This window comes from Seriola aureovittata, chromosome 8 (assembly GCF_021018895.1).
Source record: "Seriola aureovittata isolate HTS-2021-v1 ecotype China chromosome 8, ASM2101889v1, whole genome shotgun sequence".
Classification (NCBI taxonomy): domain Eukaryota; kingdom Metazoa; phylum Chordata; class Actinopteri; order Carangiformes; family Carangidae; genus Seriola; species Seriola aureovittata.
Window position 1 is genome coordinate 8,334,715 of NC_079371.1, and position 27,166 is coordinate 8,361,880.

At 40.0% G+C, this 27,166-nt stretch overlaps 1 protein-coding gene across 2 annotated transcripts; it reads right to left on the minus strand.

Moving 5' to 3' along the window:
• Nucleotides 1-9,628: 9,628 nt before the first annotated feature.
• klhl3 (kelch-like family member 3) lies at nt 9,629-26,758 on the minus strand. 2 transcript variants are annotated; one of them, XM_056382957.1, is made up of 15 exons: nt 26,617-26,758; nt 25,010-25,144; nt 23,660-23,766; nt 23,451-23,572; nt 20,932-21,094; nt 20,564-20,673; nt 17,681-17,797; nt 16,957-17,106; nt 16,662-16,779; nt 15,863-16,060; nt 14,671-14,772; nt 14,434-14,562; nt 13,703-13,843; nt 13,003-13,146; nt 9,629-12,897 (listed from the first exon to the last, which is right to left on the minus strand). In XM_056382957.1, the coding sequence occupies exons 1-15, from the start codon at nt 26,664-26,666 to the stop codon at nt 12,869-12,871; spliced, it is 1,815 nt and encodes a 604-aa protein (XP_056238932.1). In that variant the 5' UTR covers nt 26,667-26,758; the 3' UTR covers nt 9,629-12,868. The 2 variants fall into 2 exon arrangements, with proteins under 2 accessions (XP_056238932.1, XP_056238930.1); XM_056382955.1 differs by having other exon boundaries at nt 25,010-25,168; nt 26,617-26,688.
• Between the last annotated feature and the right edge of the window lie 408 nt (nt 26,759-27,166).

A 27,166-nucleotide genomic window follows, 5' to 3' on the forward strand; every position in this document is an offset into this window, starting at 1 on the left:
AGGATATGATTTGTAGGCTGGGGCATCTCTGTAGCACCACAACACTTATGCTTCTAACAATGCACAACAATGTTGTGACGCATTTCACCCGCGATTTTTTGAAGCTCCTCCAATTTGGATATTTAATGTTTAATTTATGTTTGAATTTCTAATAAAATGTGACAGCCCTAAAACACACACAGAGCACAAATTCAGAGACAGAAGTTGACTGTGGTTGTATTGCTCAGCTAACAGGTGTTTGTGAAACAAACTATGACTACGAAGCAAAAGGAACTGGAGCTGAAAATAAAACTTCCCCTGGACAAATAAAACTTTATAAAAACGTACACACACACACACACACACACACACACACACACACACACACACACACACACACACATTAGAAAGTGGTGTAGCTCAGGTAAATTAAAGTGGCCCATATGAGTGCAGGACAAGAACTTCATGTTCCTGCCAAGGAGGCAAGATGCTGGGTCTTGCATTGTCGTATAAAAGAGATGGAATGGTTGATAACAGTGTGTAGGTGTGGAAATTACGCAGCCAGTCTGTGGATTTCAAACAGCGACGGCCCTGTCTTAGAAAAGGAACTGGGCCGTCGGCATGAAGGAGTGGTGGGAAGAAAATTTGCTGTCAGACTCTGCAGGCCTGCTGCTTTCCAACAACAAACAACCATTGATGGAGTGTAGACTGAGAAAATAAGTAAAGGGGAAGAGATGGAGAGACGAGAAGGCAGAGACTTAAGCAAAATGTGTTGCAACTTGCAGTTAAAATCGGTGTCATGGATACTGATTTTAACTGTATCCACGAGTTGAAATCATTAACAAAACTTGATGATGTTTCAACAAAGGCTGTTCAGTTCCCGTTATCGACACAGTCGCTTCTAAATGGTTACAGCCTACAGCTACAGTTATTGTTAACGCTGCAATGTCATGAAGTCACAATTACACAACTCTGCATTGGGCTTTTAATTTTAAACATCGGAGAGAGGCAGTTGAGACATGTCGCGATACCCAGACGAGACGAGAGGCAGAGAGAGAGAAAGGAGAGAAAAAGACATGAGAGGGAGGTAGATTTAACTAGCTAACATTAAGTTAGATTTTTTATTACCTTCTGATATTCATCCCGACCACTGGCGTACTCGGTGTGCACACCGCCCAGGTACAACAAAACACCTCATAATCCGACTGGCCATCTGGCATACTGGAACAAATCCTGGTGGGCCGCTGTGCGTGTTCTGGGACACGGACACAAGCACCCCCAAGCAAACAGCAGTCAATCATACCCACAACCACCACAAATCAGAAGATTCACTTGCCAGCTGCAAACCAACTGAATTTTGAAAACATGAGGCACAGATGAATTATGCAAATTGATGACTTTGTTCTCGTACAGTGTGTTTTAAGAATAACTAAATTATGAATATGCTGTTAGTTCTGTCCAGAACACTGCATTGTGGGGTGCTGTGAACACTGCAGCCTCTAGAAGGCGCTAGCATGAGCCGAGAGGAGCCTGAAACACAAGGCTGCATTGTAACATTTTTGCTGATTTTGCTGATTTGACATGTCACACATATTAACAAGTTTTGAGAAGATTCACAGAGGAACATGACGTCCATCGGATTAAATTTAAAACATATTGTATCATTCCATCCATATTTTCACCAAATCAGAGCTGCAGAGACACTGACTCACATATCACTGCCTGTTGACACCCAATGACTTACAAAACCATTTCAAACTGCTGAGACTGGGAAGAATTTGTTCTCTTTTCTTAATGGACACAAAATTAATATTTCTTTAGTTACACAGCATTACAGGGCACAAAGCGGAGTGCACAATGTGTAGCAGCCTTTAGAGGCATGTGAAATCATAAATTGTGTCTTGTCTTTACATTGATCTGCGTGTATACATTCATCTGCATTCATTGGTTCATGTGTATCTAAAGCTTTTGAGCAGATGCTGTTTCCTTAACAGGGCTTGCTTCAAAGAGAGCTAAATCTAACAATTGACTGTATGGTTAACAGCACATTAATACAAGCAATAACTGATTTATGGTGAAACTTAAGTTTATTTTCATTGTCAATTAATCTGTCAATTATTTTTCCATTTATTTGTTTGAAGCTGTAGTTTATAAAATGATGAAAAAGAGTGAAAAATCTCCTACACAACTAAATCAGCTTATCGTTTTGGGGCTACATGAATTTATAGTCTCAAGAAAATCAATCACAATGTCATATATTAGAATCTCAAATGCTGTTCAGACAAAATATGCAATTACAAGACAACATTTTGAACTCTGTGAATACTATTTCTACCATTAAATGTCCATTATTCATAAAATATAGTCATTAGATTATCAATAATAAAAATAATCCTGAGTTACAGCCATAAATTTAACATTCCTCCCCTCTGTGATGTAACTAACATGTCTTTTAGTCCCAGGTGGGAAGGTTTCTTAGATGTAGGCCATCAACCCTGAGGCAAGAGCTCAGTGTCAGTCAGGTTTCCAGTCGATCACAGCCTCCAGGTGTGAAAGTGGAAGTATAAACTGTGGGCTATTTAAACTGCTGCCCCTGTAACTCTCTCTCCCTCTCTCTCTCTCTCTCACACTCACACTCTCTCTCTCTCTCTCTCTCTCTCACACACACACACACACACACACACACACACACACACACACACACACACACACACACACACACACACACACACACACACACAAGTGAATGGTTGGCTAGATTGATAGTCTGTGTGTGGAGCCAGCGGGCTGCCACACTGTGCAGCCGCGCTGGGTAATGAAAATTCAATGACGTGCTTGAATACTCTTTCAGTGTCGTGTAGAAAGTGATGGGGGACGCTGATAGAAGACAGATTTTCACATCATCTGTGGGACTGAGACCTGAGGGTCAAGAGAGGATCTTTAAACCCTGTGTGTGTGTGTGTGTGTGTGTGTGTGTGTGTGTGTGTGTGTGTGTGTGTGTGTGTGTGTGTGTGTGTGTGTGAGGTAATGCAGGATTAAAAAAGTATGTTTTTAAATAAATTATATAATTTTCAGCCTCTAATAATTAACAAGGTTAATCAATATCAAATGTTTATTGTGGTAATGATTTTTTTGTGGTATTATTATCTTACCTGAAATAATATGCAATTGTTAGCAATACCTCGAAAAGAGTTTGGGTTTTTCAAAGCCAGAGAATGATCAGTGTTCAAAATTCACACACACACGCACGCACGCACGCGCACACACACACACACACACACACATACATACACACAGCTGTGTTATTGCACTGGTCTCACAGAGGATGACAGTCAATACTATATCACCATCTTGTGGTTAAAAGAAAAACACAACATCACTAATAATTTAAACTTGACTTTTGTTGCATATGATGTATAAAGAACCAGAATCATCCCCAATAATCATGACGGGTTTTTATCAATAAAGACATACGCACATTATGTAGATAAAACTGACTCAACACATAATTATCCTTAATATTAAAATTTGGACAGACCTCTAACTTGACTTTAATATCTACAATCATAGATAAAACTTGAGGGAAAAAATACTCAATTAGGGACAAACTGATCAAGTCGTGATACTACTAATACTTTCCCTTTAGCTGCTTTTTAGTGACTAACTAATGTGGAACAGATTTATTCAAGTGAATACATATCTCCCTCAAAAAAGCAATAGAGGACCTGGTGAAGTGAGATGGATAAATCCAATCCCAGCAATCCACCTGATACACAGCAACGGGCTCGAGCACGTCAACAATGCAGCAGGTAATTATCAACTGAAACAAATCAAACTCACAAAAATCCCTGACTGAGACTTTGATCTTAGCAGTTTAGGTGTAATCAAATATTTGTAACTCAAGCTAACAAGCTAACACCATTGTTCTCAGTTTCCCATGAGGTCAATACTACGGATAATTAACTATGAGAAGGCTATGAGCAAGTCAACAGTCACAGTGTTTCCTCTAGGATTTTTTTCAGCAGTGGGGGGCATGTTCTCCGGCTTCCGCTACCACTGAACTTTTACAATATATATCTCAGCCATATACAATGTCAAGAAAAATAAATACCTTTGGTTTGTGAAAAATAAATGTTACTTCAACTCTAACCAGTTGAAAATGTAAAAAGTAAAAAATAAATCAAACAATAACATTAAATAAATAAAAATAATAAATAAACATATAAAGATCAGCTAGATGGGGCTGTAGAGTCAGTGGCAAAGTTTGCACCCAGGCTCATCTCTCTCTCCTGCACCTTCACCCAGCTCTCCCGCTGCTGTGCTCTGCTCTCCTCCACTTTGTTTAACAACTCCTCCCTGTCTAATGTTACTTGTCTAATAAGATTACATTAAAAGTGTGAGTAACGTAACGCTAACAGCGTTATATAGTTTACACTCACATCACATCTGATTACAAGTGTGAACATTAAAATACAATTTTTTACATCATTTACGAGTCAGTAAAAGGCTTATGACGCTACCTGACTAGCGTCTTCTTCATCTGTTGTCTTTCTCTTCTTAGAGAAGTATCTGAACAAGCTCATCTGAAAATGCAGTCAGCAGTTAATACACTTCTACTGTACTACACTTCTCTGACTCTCACCTGGTGCCTGACGTGATGTCACTTTCAATGCCGAGCTCTCGTGAGTAATTAACTCCAACAGGATCCCCCAACCCCCCCACTCCCCCCACCCCCACCCCCCCCTCCCGCCGCTGTCGCGCTCATCATCACACAGGCTGTGCTGTGAAGGTGGAGAGATGTGGCGGTGGTGCATTTGCAACAATAAAATAAATAAATAAGAAATAAAAAAATTTGAAGGCGTGGCGGCTATGATTTAGCAGTGGCGGGCCGCTGGAGAAATATGAAGGAAAAGGGAGGAAAATTTGTAGTATAGTGTACATTGTGTATTGAACTCAGTACAACAAGATACCAGCGAGAAGAGGAGACAGAAAATAAGTTAATGAGATAAACCTGAATGTTTTGCTGCATGTAGGAAAATTCTATCAGCGACTGACTTTTTCTAATAACATGAGAGTGAGATAAGTTAAACTATATTATCTATTATATATCCTTGTCCTGCAAATGTTCACGTTTGGGACCAGGTACGGTTAGCATAACAAACACTAAGTTACCCGCTAGCTAGCTAGCTAGGTTAGCAAAGTGTTAACTGTCTCCTGTTCTCCGGTCAAAGCACGTAGGGAAAAAACGAACTAGCTTTTTTTACTAGCATCATACACATTAAAACTGTAAGACGTTCAGAAAATAAACATTTACTTACCGAAAAAAACTGTATATCATCATCATCTCTCCAGTTTGTTAGTGACGAAGAATGAGCCATAATTACTGTGAACCGAAAACTCATTGAAACTAAATAACTAACAGCAAAACTGTCAGTGCTAAATTATTCTTCCACGGACAAATATTGAGAAAAATAATATACAACACAACTGATTCAATACGAAACGCTAACGACCCAAGCTCTCCTCCGGTGACTGATCCTCCGGTGATCGACCTCCCGGACTGCCGCGCCATCTGATCAATCATTGCAGACCAGGTATATCAATCAAACAGCCACGCCCCCCAAAATACCTGTTTTTAAGGCCTAATATTTAATTAATTTGGTGATTATTTTCAGATGGACCACCAGAACACTGAACAAGAAGTGTGAATTTAGCCCATCAAACAGTAATGAGTTCCGGAAAAAATTAATCGAGTGAGTATTTCATGAGAGAAGTTGGTGTTTTTATAATGAGTGTGTATTGGAACCAGAGTTTTTTGGAGCCCGCCCCCAGCGGAACCTCGGTGGTATTGCACATTAAGGCACTTCCGCGTTGGCTTCACTTTTCAGCCCCGTAGACTACGTCCATTTTTATATACAGTCTATGACTACAGCAGGTTGAATCTGAAGCTTGGGAACAATAGTCTGTATGGGGGGGAAATGAAGGAAAAGAGAGGAAAAATTGAGAAATCGAGAGAAATTAAGTGAACTGATAGTCATTAGTGTCTCTGCTGTCCATCACAAGTTATTGGACACAGTTGACCAAACAAGACACTTAACTAGAGTATGGCATAGGAAGCTGCGGATCCAAAGGTCGCCGGTTCGGTTCCCGACTGGAACATGTTGCTACCCAAAATTACCAAGCATTGTAAACCTATCAAATATCACTTAATAAGTGATACAAATTGGATGGGGACTTCGTGTGAATGTCATACAGCCAATTAGCAGTTCATTGTGTTTTTTAGTGTTTACATAATGTCAAAATTTATTATTAATAATGAAATAATAATAAACTTTATATAGCAATGTAAGAAATATTTGTAAAAATCACCACACCTAGACACATACGTTTTGCATTTACTTTTGGCTGGAATATATTTGATATTTATTTTTAAATTTCCGACTAATGAATACAATAAGTATTGAAAGTACTGCAAGAATGTAATTCTGACTGATTAGTTTGCATGCTTTCATGCAATGTGGAACTGTTTGTTCCTTTGTTGTATTTTCATTATATGCTAGTGTTTGAATAAGTGAAAGATACTTTTGTAGAGATATAGCAAATTTATTACAAATTACACACACACACACACACACACACATAATTATACAACACATACTAAGAAATAAATGAAGTGTATAAAATAAAATAAATAAAATTTAATAAATGAACTAAAAATAGAAGATAAATAAGGCTAGGAAACTATTAGAATAAGACTAAAATATAACAAGACTTTTTTTTTCTTTTAAAACTATTTACATTGTGTACACATAGAGACAAAAAATGTCACAAATCTATTTTTTATCTGCCCCTTTCCTCCGCATCTCCTCCATCCACTGATCAACTGGCATGTTGGCTTTTTGGGGACAGTATATGTGTCCATAATACTGACTGTGACCAGTTTCCTTATTGCGGGGCAGGCGGCACTGACTACATTTATTCTTTTCAACTGTCCAGGTGTAAGCCCTGTGGGCAGGTGGCGGAGAGGGAAGTGGGCCAGAAGGAGCCATCTGTTGGGCTCCAGGTACTTGTGGGGTTAGAAACATAAATGGAGCGATGACAGGGCCGGGGTTGGGGACAACAGGCAATGTGGCAGATGTAGGTGGAGGTGCCGGCGGAGGGAACAACGGCCTCTGAGCTGCAGACTTCCTCTTGACCGCTGCCTGTCCTGCTGTACTGTGGGGCAAGTGGTACTGATGCTGGAGGCCAGGGCGTGGGGGTGCAGCTGCGGGGCGCACCTGTACAGGTGGGAGAGGCGCAGAAGCAACTGGAATAGAGGCAGGCAAGTTGACCCCTTGAAGCAGAATACTACTGCCCTGCCTCTTCAGTCTCTTGTTGTTCCATTGAAACAGTGTTGTTTGACCGATCTTAAACAACTGCAGAGTAGTGCTCTGCATTACTACGGCATTACCCAGGACCAGCTGCCAGATCTTCCTGCAGTCAGTGACGATCAGAGTCCATCTTGTCAGTGCGTAACTGCCCTGTTTTTTGGGGCTCTTGTGAATGTTACACAGCTTGACACAGATGGACTCTACCAGACGACTACAGCCTGGCCACTGGGCTGGGGATCCTGAAGATGCCAAGGAACAACGTGTCGTGCTCTCCACACCTGGTGTAAATTCAGGTCTCTTTTTGGCACTGAAGCGTCCTGTGGTAAGGCGGACCTGGTGCCGCGCAGCATACACCGCTCGCTGCTTGTCATATTGCAGAAGGTTCTGCCACAGGGCTATAATTGTACTGGCCTGTTGGTTGCTGAGTGTTTGGCCAGTTTCACTCCTTGGCCCCACCAAGTACTCTGCCAGGCTGTCCACTCAGTCCATCCCTGGGATACCGTGCTCATCAACGGCCTGAAAAATATAACAGTACATCAAAATCAAGATCACAGGCAGAAAAGTAATACATCTGTCACAGTCTAACTCATGGCAGGTTCCCCAGAGGGACCAGCAGTTTGAGTGGCGAGAGTAGCTGGTAGGATGGTGATGTAGGGAGGGGAACTTACCTTTTGCTGAATAACTTTAGAGGAGGAGAGCGTTAGCCAGATTACGATAAACTGTCCCAAATCTTTGACTTGGCTTAGGCTATAAAAATAGAAGATTGCGTTCATGTCGGACACTCAAGGCACCTGTGTGAGCTGCCCAGTTAGCACACCTGTTCTCTTGAAGCTCCTCAGCCTGTCGCTGTCAGGCTGTCGCTATGGGAACAGGTGCCGGTTTAGTAGTTAAAGTTAGCTAATATATAATTAATATATAATTTTTTAACAAAACAAATATCAACACTAGCAGCCATACTATCAAAGACCTTAACCAGGTCCTGTCACTTCGTATCTTATAACCGTTAACAAGTGTATGTTACTTCTCGCCGATTTTTTTTTTTTTTTGGGGGGGGGGACACATAGAAGATACATGCTCTTACTTTGAAAAGTGGAAATGGCATCGTCAGCAGGTGATCACGTGTTTTCCGAAAGTGGCCGAGTGATTCAATTTGTCGATTTTGATTCAGACTGGCGGAAGGTTTGTTTCAAAACTCCATGTGTGTAAAATTGAAATCCACAAGTGTAGAATTAAGATCCACAAATGCTTTTCCGCATCACAAATAGAAAATTGATACACAAAGTGTTTGAAAGTTGTAAATGTTCGCAAGATATTCGCAAATGCCTTTCATTTATTTGTAAATTAATTGAGTGTATTCACAGATAAAAAAAAAAATTATTTATGGAATTTGTTTGGGTATTTATAAATCCGTTTTATATTTGCAAGACATTTTTGTGAATCTTCAAATTTATTATTTATGTTTGTGTTTACATTTACGCACGGATTGCCTATCTGTTCACACAAATAATATTGAAACAAATTTACCTCCATAAAAAGCAAATTATTTAACAAATAGTGTCAAATATTAATTTAGTATGAAGTGAGAGAAACTCACTCACCGCTGAGCGCCACAAAAATCCTCCTACAATCCTGCACACGTCGTCCACCACCCATGGTTTATTTAGTAATAAGTCCACTGAATATAAAATCTATATTCATCTTCACATGGAATAAATTAATCCATGTTTTAATGATGAGAAATCAAGCTAAATGACGACAATTTCTATTTTTCTTACACACTAAGCACTGTTGAGCACTGCAGGGAGGTCGCCGAGTCCCCAATTAGACTAATTACACCTTACAATCACACATCAAAGACCACGCCCACATCAGAGCAGCATTAAGTATCTAGACATTTTGCTTCAGAAAACGCAGCAATACTAACAATAATAATAATACATTATAATATTGATTGATTGTCTACATCACTTTTGTTGCAGCTGTTCAAGGTGGAGCTAATACTTGTAAAGTCTTATTGATATAATAATATACTAATTAATTTGTTTATATTTTGTATTACTATCTGAATCTAAAAAAAACAAGAAACTAAAGCTGACATATAAATGTAGTGGGGTAAAAAGTACATTTTCCTCCCAAGAATGAAAAATATATAAAAAATATAATTAAAATATATATAAAGTATAAAACAGCGTAAGGCATATATATAATTCAATATTAATATTCTAATATTGTAGGATATGTAGAGGATGCACGGTTAGAAATAAAGTTTCCCACTGTCCTTAAAATATATCACCAATTTTTATTTTTTATTTTGTGCTAACATTTACTTGACAAATCAGGCGTCTTTTTAGTTAATGGCAGATATTATTTTGTATAATGAAATTCCTCTATTGTTCAATGACATTTTCCATCAAACCAACATCTTTAGTGTGTCAGAGACCCCAGAAGGTGACAATACAGGCAGATAAAAAACCATCACTGAAAAGCTGCTCACTGTATGCTGAGTTCAGACTTGATGGAAAATGAACACAATCCATGTACCTGTCTGACCATCCTTCTGCTTCCATTTGTACAAAAAACCTTGCTGTGTATCTGTTCACAATGAACATAGGATAAATTAAACTTGACAGAGGAAGTTCTGTTCAGCTGAGTCAAAATAAACATCAGTCTCTATTGTCTTGTTGAAGGAAAATCCCTGTGTTCATGTATATTCTTGTCTGTTCAACCAAAATTTAAAAAAAAAAAGTGACAGGAACAGGATTCTCATTTTATACAAAACATCCTAAAGTGCTAAATGCATAATGTTACAATTTCAGACAAAGGAGCACAAGTCAGTTTAGAGCATTTTTGCAAAGTAAGCCTGCTTAGTATTTGTGTTGTTAATTCAACTTGTTTCAAGTCTGAAGGTTTCCAATCATTTGTGGAAACAGCTCACAAGCTTAAAACTATGAACATACAAACAAACCACAACCTCACAATATCAACCGTTTAGTTCACAACATCCACTATTTATGATATTAAAAATATAATATCTGCACTGAGTAAGAACATCATTCATCTGAAAACTTCAAGGAGCAGCCTCACCTCAAGGTCCATTTAGTAGCTGTTCTGGAGCTTTCAACCAGGTCCTTTTTGTTTTCACATTAACCCTTTAGTGATGTGCATGCTGCAACACTAAAGTGCACATCCCACCTGCAGAAACATGAACACGCACGCACGCTCTATGCTATTTACCAGCATTCCTACTTGATGGTACCCAACAAAAAATAAAAGTAGGATGTGGAGTGGAGCTCTGAGAACGTGGAGCACACATTAAGCTTTTTAGGAAGGTGCAGCAGCTGATGTTTCCACATAAAGAGTGTCTGCATCATGAGGCATGTCCAAATGTTACCTTATCAAAAAGCTCTAACTATAACTGTGTGCTCCAGACCTCAGCACTCCAGATCCTGTCCCAGTTGTTCTGTCTGTTGAGGCAACAATATGAGCTCCAAATCCATGTCTGGAGATTTCTGCAGACAACAGGAATATTCAGTGATGGATCACTGACAGTGTCGCCAGCAAGTTTAAGTTACTCCAAGTTTTATGCTGAAATCATATGAAGTCAAAAACCAACAGTAACAACTTTCTGGAAGACACGAAAAAACACATTCAATCTTAAATGTATGATTTGTAACATGGGTGGAAGTAACGTAGCACACATGACCTGTAAATTGATTAAATATAAAAAAAACAACAGTACAGTCTTTTAAGTATTTTATATACTTCTTGGTCAAAGGGCTTAGAAATGACAGCAGGTTGTGTCCAGTTTCTCTGTGATTTTTTGGAAGATTGTGGACAGAGGTGAAAGGTTGGCTGAGAAAACCTTTCATCAAACAGCTTCTATAAATCTCTTTTCTTAATAGAATCAAAGCTATGGCACCAGTCAGTCAGCTAAATAACTACACCTAAAATATAGCCACCATTATCTGAATGAATGTCAGTAGAGCACAAATGTAACATTATTAGGATGAGAGAACTTTGATATGAATAAATGCAGTGTAATCAATTGAACCAAAACAATAAATAGAAAATCCTAAACCTGCATCTTTTGCATTATAATTTTACAGCTGAATTTCTACAGTGCATTTTGACACACTCCCTTAGACAATGAACAGAAATAATTAATCATTTCAGTTTGTTACTAAGCGATAAAAACTTTTCCAGCATTATTCTGATTCTGATCATTAGAACTGGCACATTTTCTTATAATTTCTGATGAAATTATTGGCCTTTAAGTGTTGAGTTTAAATGCTCCCATGAAGACATCTGACAGCAGGTCAGTGATCCAGTTGGTCGGTCAGAAAGACAAGGCAGACATCCGACCAGGCCAATCGGTGAGTCAGCCATCCAGCCAGTGATCCAGCCAGTCAGCCGGTCTGTAGCAGTCAGTGCAAGTGTTCAGTGCATCAGTAGTGTGTCGAACAAACAATCTAGTCCCACTGCATCAAATCAGATCAACTGGTCTGGGTCTGAAGCCACAGAAGTGGTTCTCAACCTCTTTGAAAACAATCTCAAAAATATTAAATATGATACTTAATTTGCATATAAGATGTTTTCAACATTCTTTAAATTATCTTGCAGCTCTCTAGGTCTTTAGGTTGAGGACAAATACTGGAAACTGTAGGCTTTGCTAACAAGCACAGCAGCTCTCTGCAAAGCTGGTTTTCATTTAGTTGAAAAGCCGGAGCTGCTGACGATCAGCACAGGAATCAATCAACTTGGTTCATTTCTCAGGATCAAGCTGAGCAAATTGTTGCCATAAGATGATTAATATTATAGGAATTGTGGCAAGTCTCAATTTTAAGAAATGGCTCCCATGGCGTGCCTGGGTTTCCAGGATTATTGCAGCAACACTGTTAACACTGTAAGCAGAGTCTGTCTGAAATTTAGTGAACGGCGAGATTTGTGCAGTCGATCGATCGAGTTGATGTTTCCGTCAGCTGGTGCATTGAAGTATTCAGTTCCCTGGGTTTGATAAAGTCCATCACATGAACGCCACCTTTACACCACTGAGCATCTAAAGCACTTCACTCGGTTTGGCCTATCGATGTCAGCTGCTTCCTGACAAAAAGTCTTCCCAACATCAGCGTCTGAGTGAGTCTTACGTCAGCTGATACAGCTGCGTGTTATGTGCTTGGGATCTGGAAAACCTCTCACTAAGACAGACTAAGAGTTATTTTAAGCCTGCGCTCCTGTGGCTATTGCTTTTTATCCAGTGCAACAATGTCCTTAAGAGTCAGGATCTCACAGGGCTTAAATGGAAATAGCTTGGAGACAGCAACAAAATCAGGATGTGCGTTGGCGCCAAACCGTCAACATCCATCCGTGATTGTGTCAGCTGAGATTGAGAGCCTCCCGTCCATTTGGACAGCTTTATCACAGGCGTTACTTCTCTGCTTGCCTGTTGAGCTTCAGGCGTCATTGTGAGTCTCTGTGAAACTGGCTGTCGATGCAGAGCTGATGCTGCGGGATGACTGTGGTCATAATGGCTTGTCAATCACTGCAACTCCTGAAGAAGTGAGAACATGACAGACAGTGAGACAGAGAGAAACCGCTACATACACAGGCAAAATGTCATATTATATTGCCTGTGGTATGATCAGTTGAGACATACCGGCGTAGCTGCGTCCGTTGCTCATGTTGGTGGGAATGAGGCTCCATTTGTCTGTGGCTGGGTTGTAAAACTCTACAGAGGAGAGGTTACAGGACCCGTCGTCTCCTCCAATCACATACAGCAGTCCGTTGATGGCACAGACACCTTGAAGAGAGAGTTTAACATTGAACATCTTTGTTTGATCCTTATATATTTCCCTTCACCCACCCAACCAAAACTAGTAATTCACATTATAAATTTCCTGATTTTTATATTTTAGGGGAACGGAAAAAAATAATGCTTATGGATAATGCTTACATAAAATATAGTCTGTAAGGGCAATAAAATTTAAATTTGTCATTATATGTGCATCAGGATACATGTACAGTTCATTTTGTTATTATGAGAAGAACCTACAGCAGAGTGTTTTGCTCCTGGAGATAATCTGCTTTGTGTTTTAATGGGTTGTAGCTTATGAATGTCTTTCTACAGTAAGGTCTTTTATCAAGTTGGTACTTACATACTTGCAACCTAAAAATAATAGCTGTTGACTGGAAATGTATTTGTGATTATATAATTGTTGGTAAAGGCTTGAAACTACAGGATCAAAAACTGAAGCTTTTGCAGATTTTACCATGAAAGATCAATAGCGATAGCCATGACCAATGATCTTCATGATAATGGATTTAAGGGATGTGTGTGTCTGTGGGCGATATCTGACCTGCATTTCGTCTGCACATGTTCATGTCACAGACCAGTCTCCAGCTGTTGGTGTGTGGGTCGTAAACTTCAACACTCTTCCTCACTAGAGGTCCGTCATGTCCTCCGGCTGCATACAGCTGACCGCACAAAACTCCCACACCTGGACAGAAAGACAAGAGGAGGCACCAGTGTGAACACAGATGAAGTAGTAGCTGTAGATGAAGTTGTACTGTTGTCATAATACCATTTGATGTAATACACCATTCTGATTTAAAAATATCAAAACTTTTGATGCTACAACACTACAACAAAGTAGAGCTATCTAATGTTGCTGCTGTTCTTTTGACTGTGTGACCTATTACAAATCCGTAGAGTCCGATTTGGCTGATCAAAAGCCAAACGCATTTTGTGAACAAACTGACTCTTTAAGAAAATCCACTACAGCAATTAAACACTGTTTACTGATAGTTGTGTTGTTTCTCAGGTTCTTGTGTGTACAATTACAGACAAAGTTCACCAGGTGGCACTGTTGCTCCAGATAACACTTTTGCTAAAACCAAAATACTGCATCATTTACTAGAACACAATATCAACTAAAAATCTCCAGTTTGTAAACATGTCTCTTTTCTGTAGAGCCACTATTAAGGGTGAAAGAAGTCTTGTTTTGTTGCTCCTAGTGTGCATAATGTACTTTGTACTGAATGTAGAGTAAGATAAAGTGTGTAAATGTGTGTGTGTGTGTGTGTTTACCTGCTCCACTGCGCCGTGTGCTCATGTCAGCCACATAGCACCATTGATCAGTGACAGGGTCATACTCTTCCACTGTACTAAGACACTGACGGGATGCTCCATCGTAGCCTCCTACTGCATACAACTTACCTACAGACACACAGACACACAGCCATTCAAAATCAGTGGCATTTGGATTTTGTATTTTTGTTGAAAGAGCATTTGAGAAAACCCAGGTCACACACACTTCAGTCTTACCATCGACCACCCCTACACCCACACTGCTACGTCGGGTGTTCATGGAGGCCACATACAGCCACTCATTCGTTTTATAATTGTAGGCTTCTACTGTCGACAGACCTGAATGAGAGAGAAACAGGGATAGAAAGATACAAAAGAGAGAAGAACAGAAAGGCTAGAAAATTAGTGAGAGACTACATGTGTGTTCATCAATCTGTGGGTGTTAACATTCTGCATTCAGCGCTAGATGTGTTAAGAGAAGAGAGGAAAATGGCTCCCCTGTCTCTTGTGTTTACTGTTAACACTGTAGTAGACAGTTTTGCTACTGCAAGCAATTACATCTGCTCACCCTCAGGTGGTAATGAGCGAGAGAGGACACAGCCACATAATGATGCTGAGTCAGATGGGGAAATTTGTTTTAAAGAACTGAACAGGGAAACTCAATCAGAGTCTTGCTCAGTCGAACCAAGTCTTTTACTTTACCTGCCTCATCTTTAGTGCTCATACATTGTTCGTCTACAATTTCATTTCTTCCAGACATTTCTTGACTGAATCTGTACATTTTTAGTTATCTGTCTTCTTGCAGCTACACCACACCAGAGTAGACCATAATACCTCACTTCACATCACAGTATTTTCTAACAATATGTCACAGATTTTTGTAATTTTGCAGTTGTTTCAGAATCTGGAAAATATTTTAATCTGGCCTGTTTTGGAAAAGATGTGGTAATTTCTGTGTGTGTTCTGAGTGATACACACCCAGAGGCTTTTAACTATCAAAAACAATGTCATAATAAGGCTCTATTTGGCTCAACTTCTTTACAAGATCGTGCGATAAAAGGTGAGAAGTAGCAACTATGACAAAGCACCTAAAAGTATAAGGTTGTTTCAAAGTTTCATTATTTTAAAGTCTTAATCTATAATTACAGCTTGTATTTTACTTGAGATATTCCCCAAGAAACATATTTCAACACAAAACACTGTTATAGTTTCTGAAACAAGTGATAAAAGAAATTCTGTAAATTCTCCCACACTTTTTTTTTTACTTTTCAAGATTAGAAAATTTTCAAATGCATTGATCTCCAGATGTGCACAGCAACTGTTAATTAAAAAGTGGAAAGAGATAAGCATTAACTAACTACTAATAAGTACTTCAGCCACAATTGTGCAACCCTATGATGTGTATGTAACTGTGTGTGTAGGTTTGTACCTATACTTCCATTGAAGCCACCCACAGCATACAGTAAATCCCCCAACACAGCAGCTCCCAGTGTACTGCGTCTCTCCTGCATACTCGCCACTGCACTCCACTGGTCTCTCACTCCGTCATACACGTCCACCGTCCGTTCCCGCAGTGAACTGTTGAAACCCCCGACTGCATACACACGGCCTGCCATGGAAACAACACCTGGGGAAAGTAGGAGAGAATAAAATCAATTATTCAAAAACTGTAGGACAAATTCATGATTTGTGGAAATGTATTAAAATGTGTTCATGGAGCCTTTCTATTTCTGGGTGATTATGCCCACACTAGTGGTTTTGGAGGTTTTACCTCATTACAACAGACTGCTAAAGCCAACCTAAAATTTTTAGATATTTTTTTTACTTTTCAGACAATTGACTATTCAGTTCATTTCACTTCACATAGACTTGAATCGTGTATAGTTCAGGAAAACAATTGTAGGGTACATTTCATCTGCTTTAATTTTGTCCAAATGTTAGGTTACTGCATGGAAGTGCAGGTGCAACAGGGATTACTTCACTTGAACGGAGAGGAATTTTTAGGATATGCTGTTAATTACACCAATAAAAACTGTGAAGCTCAAAAATTAAATTTGTCAGTTGATGTGTTGACTGAACTCCATGGAGGAGGAATTTTGCGTTGTTATATGTATTGTCAGATATTTCTGTTATTGTGTCACTATACTGCAAAATCATATTCAGCATGGAAAAGCTGCTAGTCACTCCCTAAGCAGCCACCCCACACAAGGTACTGTAGATATACTGACCTGCCCGGCAGCGTCTTGAAGGAAGGTCAGCTACTTGGTACCAGCGGTCTTCCTGGAAGTCGTAACACTCCACACTGCGGATTGCCTTAGGAGCCTGACCGCCAACTACAATCATCACCTGTACATGCACGTGCGCCCGCCCACAAACACACACACACACACAAACAGAGTCAAGGCTAGACAGTTGAATCACTTAAGTGTGTTTACAAAAGAGAAGAAACTATAATTAATACTGTGAGCTCACGTTCTGTCTGTCAGCGAGCGGCATGTGAGATGTTTGTGTGTGTTTGTTTACCTTAGGGATGCTGATAGGTGTCCTTGGTCGGGTTCTGTCTGTCTTGATGAGGTGCCGCTGGTCGGCAGGCAACAGGTGATACTTCATTGCTTCTATAAGAAAATCTTTACAGGTGTTGTTGTTCTTTATCAAAGCCTCTTCCTCCACAATCTGAAACAGGGACACAATTCAGCCAAAAGTCACCAAACATTATAACTGTAAAAACACCAAATTGTGGTGCCAGTGGACAAGGGGATACATTGACAGAATATATATATGTGTAGAAGAACAAGTTTGATATTACCGACTACCCGGCACACACATCACGCACAATTAAGAGAACTTCATTTTAAGGCACTGTGGTGTACTAAACTATTTTTTAGGCTTTCTTCTTAACACACTTTTGAAAAGACAAAAACGTGTTAATCAACTGAAGCACGCTGGTGAAGAGCACCGACCCTATCTGAAGGTATTAAATTAAAGGCATATGGACTTGTTGTTACGTGAAGACTCTTTCTAACTGAAGCAGCATCTTGGTTAATTCACTAAACATCTCCAGGCCCTTACTACAGTATTTCTAGATGATGATTTGGTGTTACTCACAACTTAATCTAACTTATATCTAAGTTTAGTTACATTTTTTATGTAAGTAACATGCACAATAACACAGTGTGCGGTGTGACGTGGACAGGGAAAAGGGTGAAGATTTTAGAGAAAGAAGAGCAGAACAGAAAATGTATTTTACCTGTACCAGGTAATCCCTGGAAAGTAGTGGAAGTCTGACATGCTCCATCAGTTTGGGCATGTACTCCAGACGAGCCGGCTTATCATGCTTGATCCAAGCTATCATAGCCTCAAACACCTGGGAGAGAGATGGAGAGCTGAGTCAGAGAGCAGTGAGGGAGAGAACAGAATAGAGTAATAAAAATAGAAATACATGGAGACAAAGACTCAGAGATTGAGTGAATAATTAAGATGTATTCACATTTTTAATTCAAAGTCCTTGTCTTTGACCAAGAAATGCAATGATTCAAGTTTTACGCTTGAGCTGAATTTCCTCACCTAAGCACATCTGGTCAATCACTGCATGAGATACAGTGTTATTCACGGTTTGACAGTTGTTTTTCTGATGTTGAAAGGGTGTGAGGGGGTGGGGGGTGTTATACACTGTTCAATGACTTACAAGTACTCTGTTTTAAGCATTCAGACATTCTGAGTGTGGACATTGCACATGCCACGCCTCACACGCTCAACAATTTCACTCACTGTCTGTGTGAAATGCATCGTTCAAGCTGTAGATACTGTGTTCTTTCATAGTGAATTGCTTGTGCTTCACTGTCAGCACACTGAAGGTGGCAGACCTTTATTTTACACCCCTTTTCTATCCAAAACAGGATTTGGTGAAGGCACCACACCCTGTCAGTAATGTGCTGATTCAAATTCACTGATTTACACACATTCACACTTGATCATCTCCTGTTGGCCTGTGGAGCAGCTCCACTGGAGCAAACGAGGGACTAAGTACCGCTTCTGTTGTGCACAAAGGGATATTTACAATGATTGCTGAGAGAGAGAGAAGGTCAATACTCGACAGACTTTCTTCTCTTCCTGGGTTTGAACGAGCTTACCTCTAAACTCAAACCGCAAACCTTATATCAACACACAGCATAAGCTATTTCGAATTTAGATTTTCCACAAGCCACAAAAACGGACACACGTGCATATTGTAATACAATCCAACACAACGGTACTGTAATAACAAGTGTAATTCTTATAATATAGCGCTGCGTGTTGGTGTGTGTGGGTGTGAGTGTTGCATTAAATACTGATACTACTTCTGCTGGATTTCTGCTGCCGATAGCTACAGCCTATGTAGCTGACTTCACATGACACCACACAAACTGTAATTAAGTGGAAAAAATAGTTTTAACTCTAAGTTGGAGATATCAGGATCTCTTATTTCAATGAAATTAACTCCATAGTGTCTACAAACTGGAGGCAACATGGCAGTAAACATGAATACGGTTTAACTCTGATTATGTGAAATGAACCATTCGAGCTGGACCTACGTATTGCTTGTAGTTGTTCCCAGCAGGATATCAGCATCAGAGGTGGCAGACCCCTGATACTTCGGCTAATTAAATAAGAAGCTATGCACTGTTTACTTGTATGTGGTTTCACCTGCACATTTATGTAATACAATAAAAATATCCAGGGTAATAAACTGGATTAATTTCTATTTATCTGTCGTGACTACAGGGTTAGCAATGGGGGTAACCATCTTTAAATGTGTGAAAGCTCCCACGATGAAACAACAGGACGTTTTTCCACATCCTCAAAATGTGCCACAGGATTGAATTAACACACAAACAAGCTGAACAAGGACAAAAGTCGATGAATCCCACATCTTTTAAAATTAATGCAAAAGATGTGGGCAGTTATAGTATTTATACTTTTGTATTGATCCACCAATAATAAATGAGCAGATAATTCAGTGGGAACTGATTTTGTTTCCAGATGAAGCTGGTTTGACAGTGACATTATGACAGTGTCTGGCTCCCTGTGTGTCTATGTTTGACTGAACCAGTCACCTTGACCGCTGCTGCCCTGACAGCAGAATGACACATAGATGCTCCCTCTGACTCCTCCTGTTGACTGACTAACAGCAAACAGAGATGCCATCCCCTGGAATATGTCTGCCGGCCTAAGTCAGATAATCAGACACAGCAAGTGTGATGAGGACATCTGTCTTTAATACAGTTCCAGATCTTTCTCTGCTCCCATTAGAGCTGTCCCAGAGTCAGGATTAGAGTCGGCATCTCTAATCAATGCATCAACTCGTGGGGATGGGTTTTTTTTTTGTCATCTTCTGTGTATTAACTGGTCAGATGCTTGCAGTTCATTGGTTCGTGCCTTTTCTTCTTCATCATTACATCTTATCTACAAATAGGAGAAATATATATATCGTTCACTCTCCTGCATGTGTTGTGTCAGCTCAGCCTCCCCACACCATCCTCCTGTATATGACTCACGTTTTACCTAAAAACTTGAGTTTTACTGTCTTTGTTCACCATCTGAGATGTGAAAACATCAGATTTCCAAACAGTCAGAGACAGTAAAAGTTGACATCTTGGTCATAGCTCAGTAATGAAATCCTACTGCACTGCAGAGTGTGTCTTCTACGCTGTCAGCCGGCCACCAGCGCGGAGAGAGCTGGAGCAGCCAACAGAAACGAGTCGCACTGTTAAGCATTGTGATGCCCTCCATCTCCATCACCCATCTCTACTTCCATCATAGTTTACTTTTGTGGTTTGGACTCGGTTTGTAAAGTTTACAGCCTGCCACACTGTTGCTCCTGTGTACTGTGAGGCAGCTAAATAAAAGTGCAGTGAGTTGTCTCACAAAATGCAAGTCGACCTGGCCATTGACTCATCGACTTATAGAAACAGCCCTCGCTCCAATTATACCTCACATTTCTGAAAAGTCATTTGTTATTATTATATTTATTTATTTTGTGCTCCTGTAAAATCCCTTATGAATATAATTCTCACATATCTTTTCACGTTCAAGGAAACAGGCTAAACTTTGATGAAAAATTGAAGTGTGTGTCCGCGTTGTGCTGTCTGACCTTCTCCTCCGTGGAGACTGTGAGTTTGTCGCTGGAGATGAGGCTGCACACTTGCTGCAGAGTAAGGCCTAGAAATTCCTCACCCTGCACCACCTCTGTGAAATGCTGCTCTGAGAGACACAAACATGCAGGGTTACACACAACACAACTAATTATTTCACCTAATAACCTGAGAGAGTGTCTCTGGTATCCTTTTCACCATTTGACACTGTCACTTTCAACATGACATTTTCACACTCTCTGGACATCGTGCAGTTTTCCAAACATTTCAGCATATTTCAACCGTTACATTAAAGCCCCACCACCTACCACACCACACAGTGGCAAAGATGACTCAGGATTCGTGTTGTGAACAGCGGGAAGCTTACCAGCGTATGCGTGGGCCTGGTTGAGAAGCTGTGTGCATGTGTGCAGGTCAGCAAAGGCTCTGATGCCCAGACAGTTGGTGGGGTGAAGCTGAGACTGCAGGAACTCGCAACAAACCTGACGGACATCCATCAGCTGCAGGAGACTCGCTGCTGGCAGCAGAACCTGCAAAAAGGACACAAAAAGTCAATTTAAAGAAGAACTTATGCCCAAAGTGTTAACAAAATGAAATGGTAGAGCACAGTTAAATACCACCCACAGCCAAAGAAAGGTGAGTTAGCCGTTTATCAGAACAACCGCTCTCCCTCCGATTAATTCATTACTTCAACAACCTTACTGGTCAGTCAATCAATTTGTGCATTAATCAACAAGCTACTCAACAATCTATAACGCAGTTATCTAGCAATCAGTCCTGAAAGCTGATCAACCAGCCAAACATAAACCTCTGTCAATTAGTCAGCAGGCCAGAAACAATTAGTCAATTTTAAACAATTAGTTGATAGACAGAAAATTAATGTTTTTTGATAATTTTGATAATGAATGTTTTTTTTGTCATATATTACAGTACAGTGACAGTGAGTAAAGTAATGTATGTATTTGCACTGCCATATTAGACCGCAGTACATCAGCCCTTGAAAACACATCAAATTTAATGTAGTTTGACACCTACAAATGACACTAGATACTGTGTAAAACTGATGATTGTAACATTATGATATACACTAAATTTGTATCTTCTTTGACTTAAATGTTGCAATAGTCATTCATCAACACTGCCACATTATATAAACATGTATCTATACAGGTATTTGTCAGAGGGATTGTAACATTTTATTCTGTCTCTATTGCTCAGGCCTGCAGTCGTCTTAGGTCTGTTAGCCAATCAGTTAGCAAAACAGGCAGGCAATGTACTGTTCAAACGGTGATGCTAAAAGACAAAGCTACCCTTTGATACGTCCCTACACATTAGCTTAACTAGGTCAGTGAGACAGTGTCTGTCTGCACACTCACTCATCCTCTGAGTGTGCACTGTTACTGTCTCCTCAGTTTTCCAGCTGCCCTGAAGGCTTATGTTTTCTAAAAGGGAGCATCAGGCCCGCTTGAGCTGTGCTTACAGCAGCTGTGACACACACAGACAGGCCTGAGGGTAGCACATACTAATACTGGGTAGGGCCTCTCTTTGCTCTAAAAACAGCCTCAGTTCAGTGACTTTGGGTTTCTGTATATAAGTGCATGAATAAGCAGCTGTGCAGGTGTACCTAATAAAGTGCTTGCTGACTGTATGTGAAGAAATGAAAAGTAAAAGCAACCTTTTACTGAATATTAGCCCCTAGTCAAAACACACGCGTCACACATTTACAAGTGAGCCAATCAGACAAGCACGCTGCTAACAGTGGGAGGATTTCCTGCTTCTCTCCATGCACACTTCCTGTACTAATAATCAGAGGAAATATCCAGCCTGCAGCTTGATCCTGGTGCATTTATTCAACCCCGCAACAGAGCCATGCAGACACCAGGAGTTAATGCCACAGAGATAAACAAGGTCTCAGTCCTGTGCTTTCACAGCAAAGTACAGCTCACAATCATTACCAGCTCTTACATCCTTTGTGGTAAATGTCTACTCCTCAGGCAGGTTCATTGTGGCCATTCTGAAACTTCAACTGAAAAACCAGATAATTAAAGGGATCAGGCCTTAAGGGACGACTTCCCTTGTGACAGGCAAAAACAGTGACATCCCTTGTGACAGGCAAAAACAGTGACATCTATAAAATCATTCAAAAAAAATAAAAACAGCAGTTTACCAACCAGTTATGTCACTTTTAAAAGTTCATTACACATCATGTGTATTTTGAATTAATAGTGTAGAAAAAGAGGGTTAGAAAGTTTGCAATAAACACTGTAACTACTGCAAACATCTTATCAAGAATCTTGCCTGAAACTGTTGTTTCTCCTCAACAATTTCTGTATGCTTGTTTGCCATTATTTTCAGTTCCAACTAGTTATGTTATTTTTCTGAGTTGTGCTCAAACTGGTGAGGAAAAACAAAAGATGTTTCCTTCTCAACAACAAGGAAGTTCTGTTACTGTGTGACTAATACTGTGAGCCCAGATCTTTTTGCTAAGAGCAACAGTGCTACTTCTAGTTATCATCATCCGCACTGTAAAACAGCGAGAAAATGTGACAAACATGAACTGAGCTAGTGTTTTGAAATACTGGTCCTCAGGCAGCAGCGACATGATACTTGTTCAAAACTGAATCCTTCAACAGGGAGAAGGGAGGAGAGGACAAGCTGGAAGGGCTATATGGACATAACACACAAAGAATTGCTAGTATCCTCTTAATTCCTCATATCACTGTGTTTTTAAATGAAATTGGAGTTAAAAACAGTAAAAACTACCATTACAGAAGAAAAAAGTAAAGACTTCAGGAAAAACAGGAAAACATTTTTTTACCCGCTCTCACACCCTTCCTCCTCGCTCTCCCTCTTCATAAACACTCTAACACACACGCACTCTCTTACCTGTACATTGTCCTCTGTGACCTCAATCTCAGCGGTGTAAATGTAATCGACCAATTTTCTCAGGGTTTGCCCGTCCACCTCTCTGATCTCCACCTGATGGGCCTTGCTCTCACTCATATCACCTGCACACAGAGAAACACACAAATAAGCACACATTAGCACACACCCACAGCAGATATGATGCCAAGCAAACAGCAGTGTAAGTCTACCTGTGAACATGGCACAGAAGTAGGGGCTACAGGATGCCAGGACCACCCTGTGAGCTGGCACTTCAACGCTCCCTGCGATCAGCTGGACATCACACAGCAACTTTTTGCTGAAGGGTGAAGTGACAGAGAGAGAAAAAAAATGCACGTTTGTCATTTACATTCCCAGTGTATGTGATAAAGTTGTGTAAAAATAAATATGCATACAGGAGCCAGGAAAAGGGTGCATCCTTTAAGACAAGTATGGGCCGGACAGCTGCCAGCAAATGTGCCAATTAAGGTGTTAATTACCAGGATTGTACTTAAAAACTCCTATAGAATACAATGATTTGTTCCATTTGGGAGTTTCACTATCAGGCAAGAGTGGCATACTAATTTTAAGCTGATTTAATGATGTATCATCTTACCCTTTTTCCTTTCTAACAACCAGAATGGAAGTAAGCTTTTAGTTTTATTGTTCGACAACAACTAATTATTATTTTCATTATCCATGCCATTGATTATTTTTTCAATTAATATATAAAATGTCAGAAAATTGTGAAAAATGGCCATCCTAGTTTCCCATGGTCCAAGGTGATATCTTCAAATGTCTTGTTTTGTATGACCAACAGTCTAAAACCCAAACCGATTCAGTTTACTAAGTTACTTGTATTTACCTTAACAAATCTATCTACAATGTCTAATATACTAATCTGCTATCAACAACAACATATGAGCTTCAGTACATGGCATGTGTTGTTTTTAAGCATTTTAAGGGAGAGCAATAGCATAGTAAAACCAGGTAAACAGCGTTTTTTCCAGTAAAGAAAAAGCAAGACTCAAAATGCAGCCTCTTGTTTAGTGGCAGCTTTGCATTGTGGTCTGTTCAGGCCCCTGCCAGCAGACAAAGTGGGATATCTTTGATCTCTTCTGAAATGGACTTTTGCTTGTGAAACACTGGGGTAGTGGTACAAAGTGGTCTAGAAGAAGCACTTACTTTCTATTCTGAAGGACAGACACTGAAACCTGACACTTATCACTGGAACATCTGTTCCAGGTAGCTGAAAGGTTTGTATCAAATTGAGGCCAGCAACAACAAATACAAGATGGGTAACCACCAGCTGGACTTTTCTGTTTAAAAATGAAGCAGTTCCTCCTCAGGCAGAAGTAATTCACTCCTACACTGACATTTTCAGACAAACCAGGTGGACCAAAGATGACTTCTCCATTAATACATTATTTCTGACTTTCTGGCAGAGTACAGCATCTTCACTCGCATACTGAAAACGGCTGGACACAGTGAAATGGCCAACTGAATACTGGCTTTGTTTTGGTTTTTTTTTGTAGGGACATGCGCCACTGTCAGCAACACACCTCCTCAGGTCGTTCATCAACTGGAAAGCTTTCCTCATATGCGTTTGGTTGAAGGTGTGCATCCCTCCATTCACCGTGTCCTCCTCCGAGTCCGTGGTGCAGTTCGGACGCGGTGAGGCCGGTGTGGCCACCAGACTGGTAAGACATGAGAGGCAGTGTCTGGATCATTGGAGATAGATGGTGACCCAACAGTTAGGCAAAGTACTTCATGGTTCATCTCAAGGGTTATAAAAAGAGGATGGGACAGGGACTAAAAAACTGGTAGAAGTAGTGAAGCCTCCACAATCAACAGTGGTAAGATGAGTTCTAGAAATATACTAATTTTGTTACTGTTGTCAATCAATGTTGTACTACACCACAGAAAAGGTTGTTTAGTAAATGTATGCCAGGAGCTGTCTGTTGGCTTGTTTCACTGTCTGCAAGTGTTAGCTATTTTTGAAAACTTGTATGACACCACTGACCCATCCTCCTTTAATAATCCTCAATTCTTCATGGTAATCTACTTTGGTTGTCATAGTACTCAGATGCTGCTGTAGTGTCTGCATAGTGTCTGCATCCTTTGAAGACATTTCAATCCCGTGGTTATATGGTCTCTTCTTTTTGGAGATTTGTTGACAAAATAAAAATTGTTTATAGCCAACTTTATCTTTTACACACTCCTCAGACAAATACACAAAAAAAGAGGAAAAAACAAAACTATTACCTGTTACCTAATATTTCATAAAGCAGCCTGACCACAAAGAAAAAAAAACCCGCTGAAGAATCCTAACCCCACGAGGAATATTCTTGACCATATGTAAATTGATTTAAAACTTTTAACCGAAGGTGGTCTGCACTGAGCTGAGAGCAGGTGGCAGGAGGGAAAGGAAAATAAAAAAACATGACAATCACCCTGAGCTCATCTGACAGAACATTTTCTTGGTTAATGTTTCATAGTGTTTGTTTGAAAATGACACCGTGGATCTACTCAACCGCATGTTATCTGGACTCTTATTATGACCCATCCTGTGTCCGCAAAAACAGTTTGGACAAATAATGATGCAGCACATACAAGCCATGGGAATATTATGATAAGTTAGGACACAACAGCACGAGTCGGTAAACTAAAGAATACAAAACACACTGCCGATAGGTTGTGGGTTTGTGTATAAAAATCAAAAGAAGTTTGGTAGAAAATTGTGTTTGTTTTGAGTTTGTTGTGCGTCAAGTTGTCAGCTTGGCTAGCTCTTAGCATTGCTAATCATTTAACTATCACAAGCTTATGACAGCTGCCGTTAGCTGCCATAAATAATTGGTCATATCGTGGTTATAACCAATTTTAGAAGCCAGTGCACATTCAGTTCACTGTCTGTAAGTAACAACTTGATGGCAGTTCCCAAATGTTTGCTTAGAGTTTGGTTTGGAGCAGCCAACGATGCTAGCTAACTTACCGAAGCTAACTAGTCAACAAGGCTAGCTTGAGTTCGTTTGCTGGGAAAGTGCTCTTTTGACTGACCGTGTTGGATTTATGGTCAGTAGATCATGTGGCCTAAAATGTTACCCAACAGATGTACATGCAGCGTGAATCACAGATTTACAAAATAATCCCCACCGCTAAACCAACTCACCCTAAAGACACACCGTCCATCCTCCCGGAGCCAGAGAGCACAGCAGGCATGAGCGCTGCACGCAGATCCCGTATAACCGAGAGGTATCACTCCGTAGTTCACAAAAGGAACCGACATACGCAGTTTATCACGGTGGTATCACTGACCAGATGAAAAAAAAACTTTATTAAATGGGATTTATTTACATTTTTATCACATTATGTATCACATGTGTTATATATCAGATTAAAATGATCTGTTAAGGTTTGTGTCTTCATCTATTTTTATTGAAGTTATATATTAACAGCCACAGAGGCACAACCCACCCTCCCTTTGCAACAGGCTGCAACAGTACGTTTAAAATGTGAAATAACAAACCACAGAAATAACAATGACAAAAGTAATAAGTTAATCATATACACATTGATATAATGTGTTGATAAAGCTCAATGGCAAGATTAAATTCCTGCACATAAGGAGCACGACCTCCTTGGGGGACCCCTTTTGACCTCCATTATACATTACAATTTCATTATGACCTCAGCCACCCTGAAACCGACTAGTACCCTGC

Bases quoted from the DNA above. Each gene is read 5' to 3' on its own strand.
- klhl3 (XM_056382955.1), bottom strand. From the start codon at position 26,666: ATGCCTGCTGTGCTCTCTGGCTCCGGGAGGATGGACGGTGTGTCTTTA. The intron at 25,169-26,616 runs GTGAGTTGGTTT...CCAATGATCCAG, and splicing joins ATGGACGGTGTGTCTTTAGG to ACACTGCCTCTCATGTCTTA. The intron at 23,767-25,009 runs GTGTGTTGCTGA...TTCACCCTTCAG, and splicing joins TTGATGAACGACCTGAGGAG to CAAAAAGTTGCTGTGTGATG.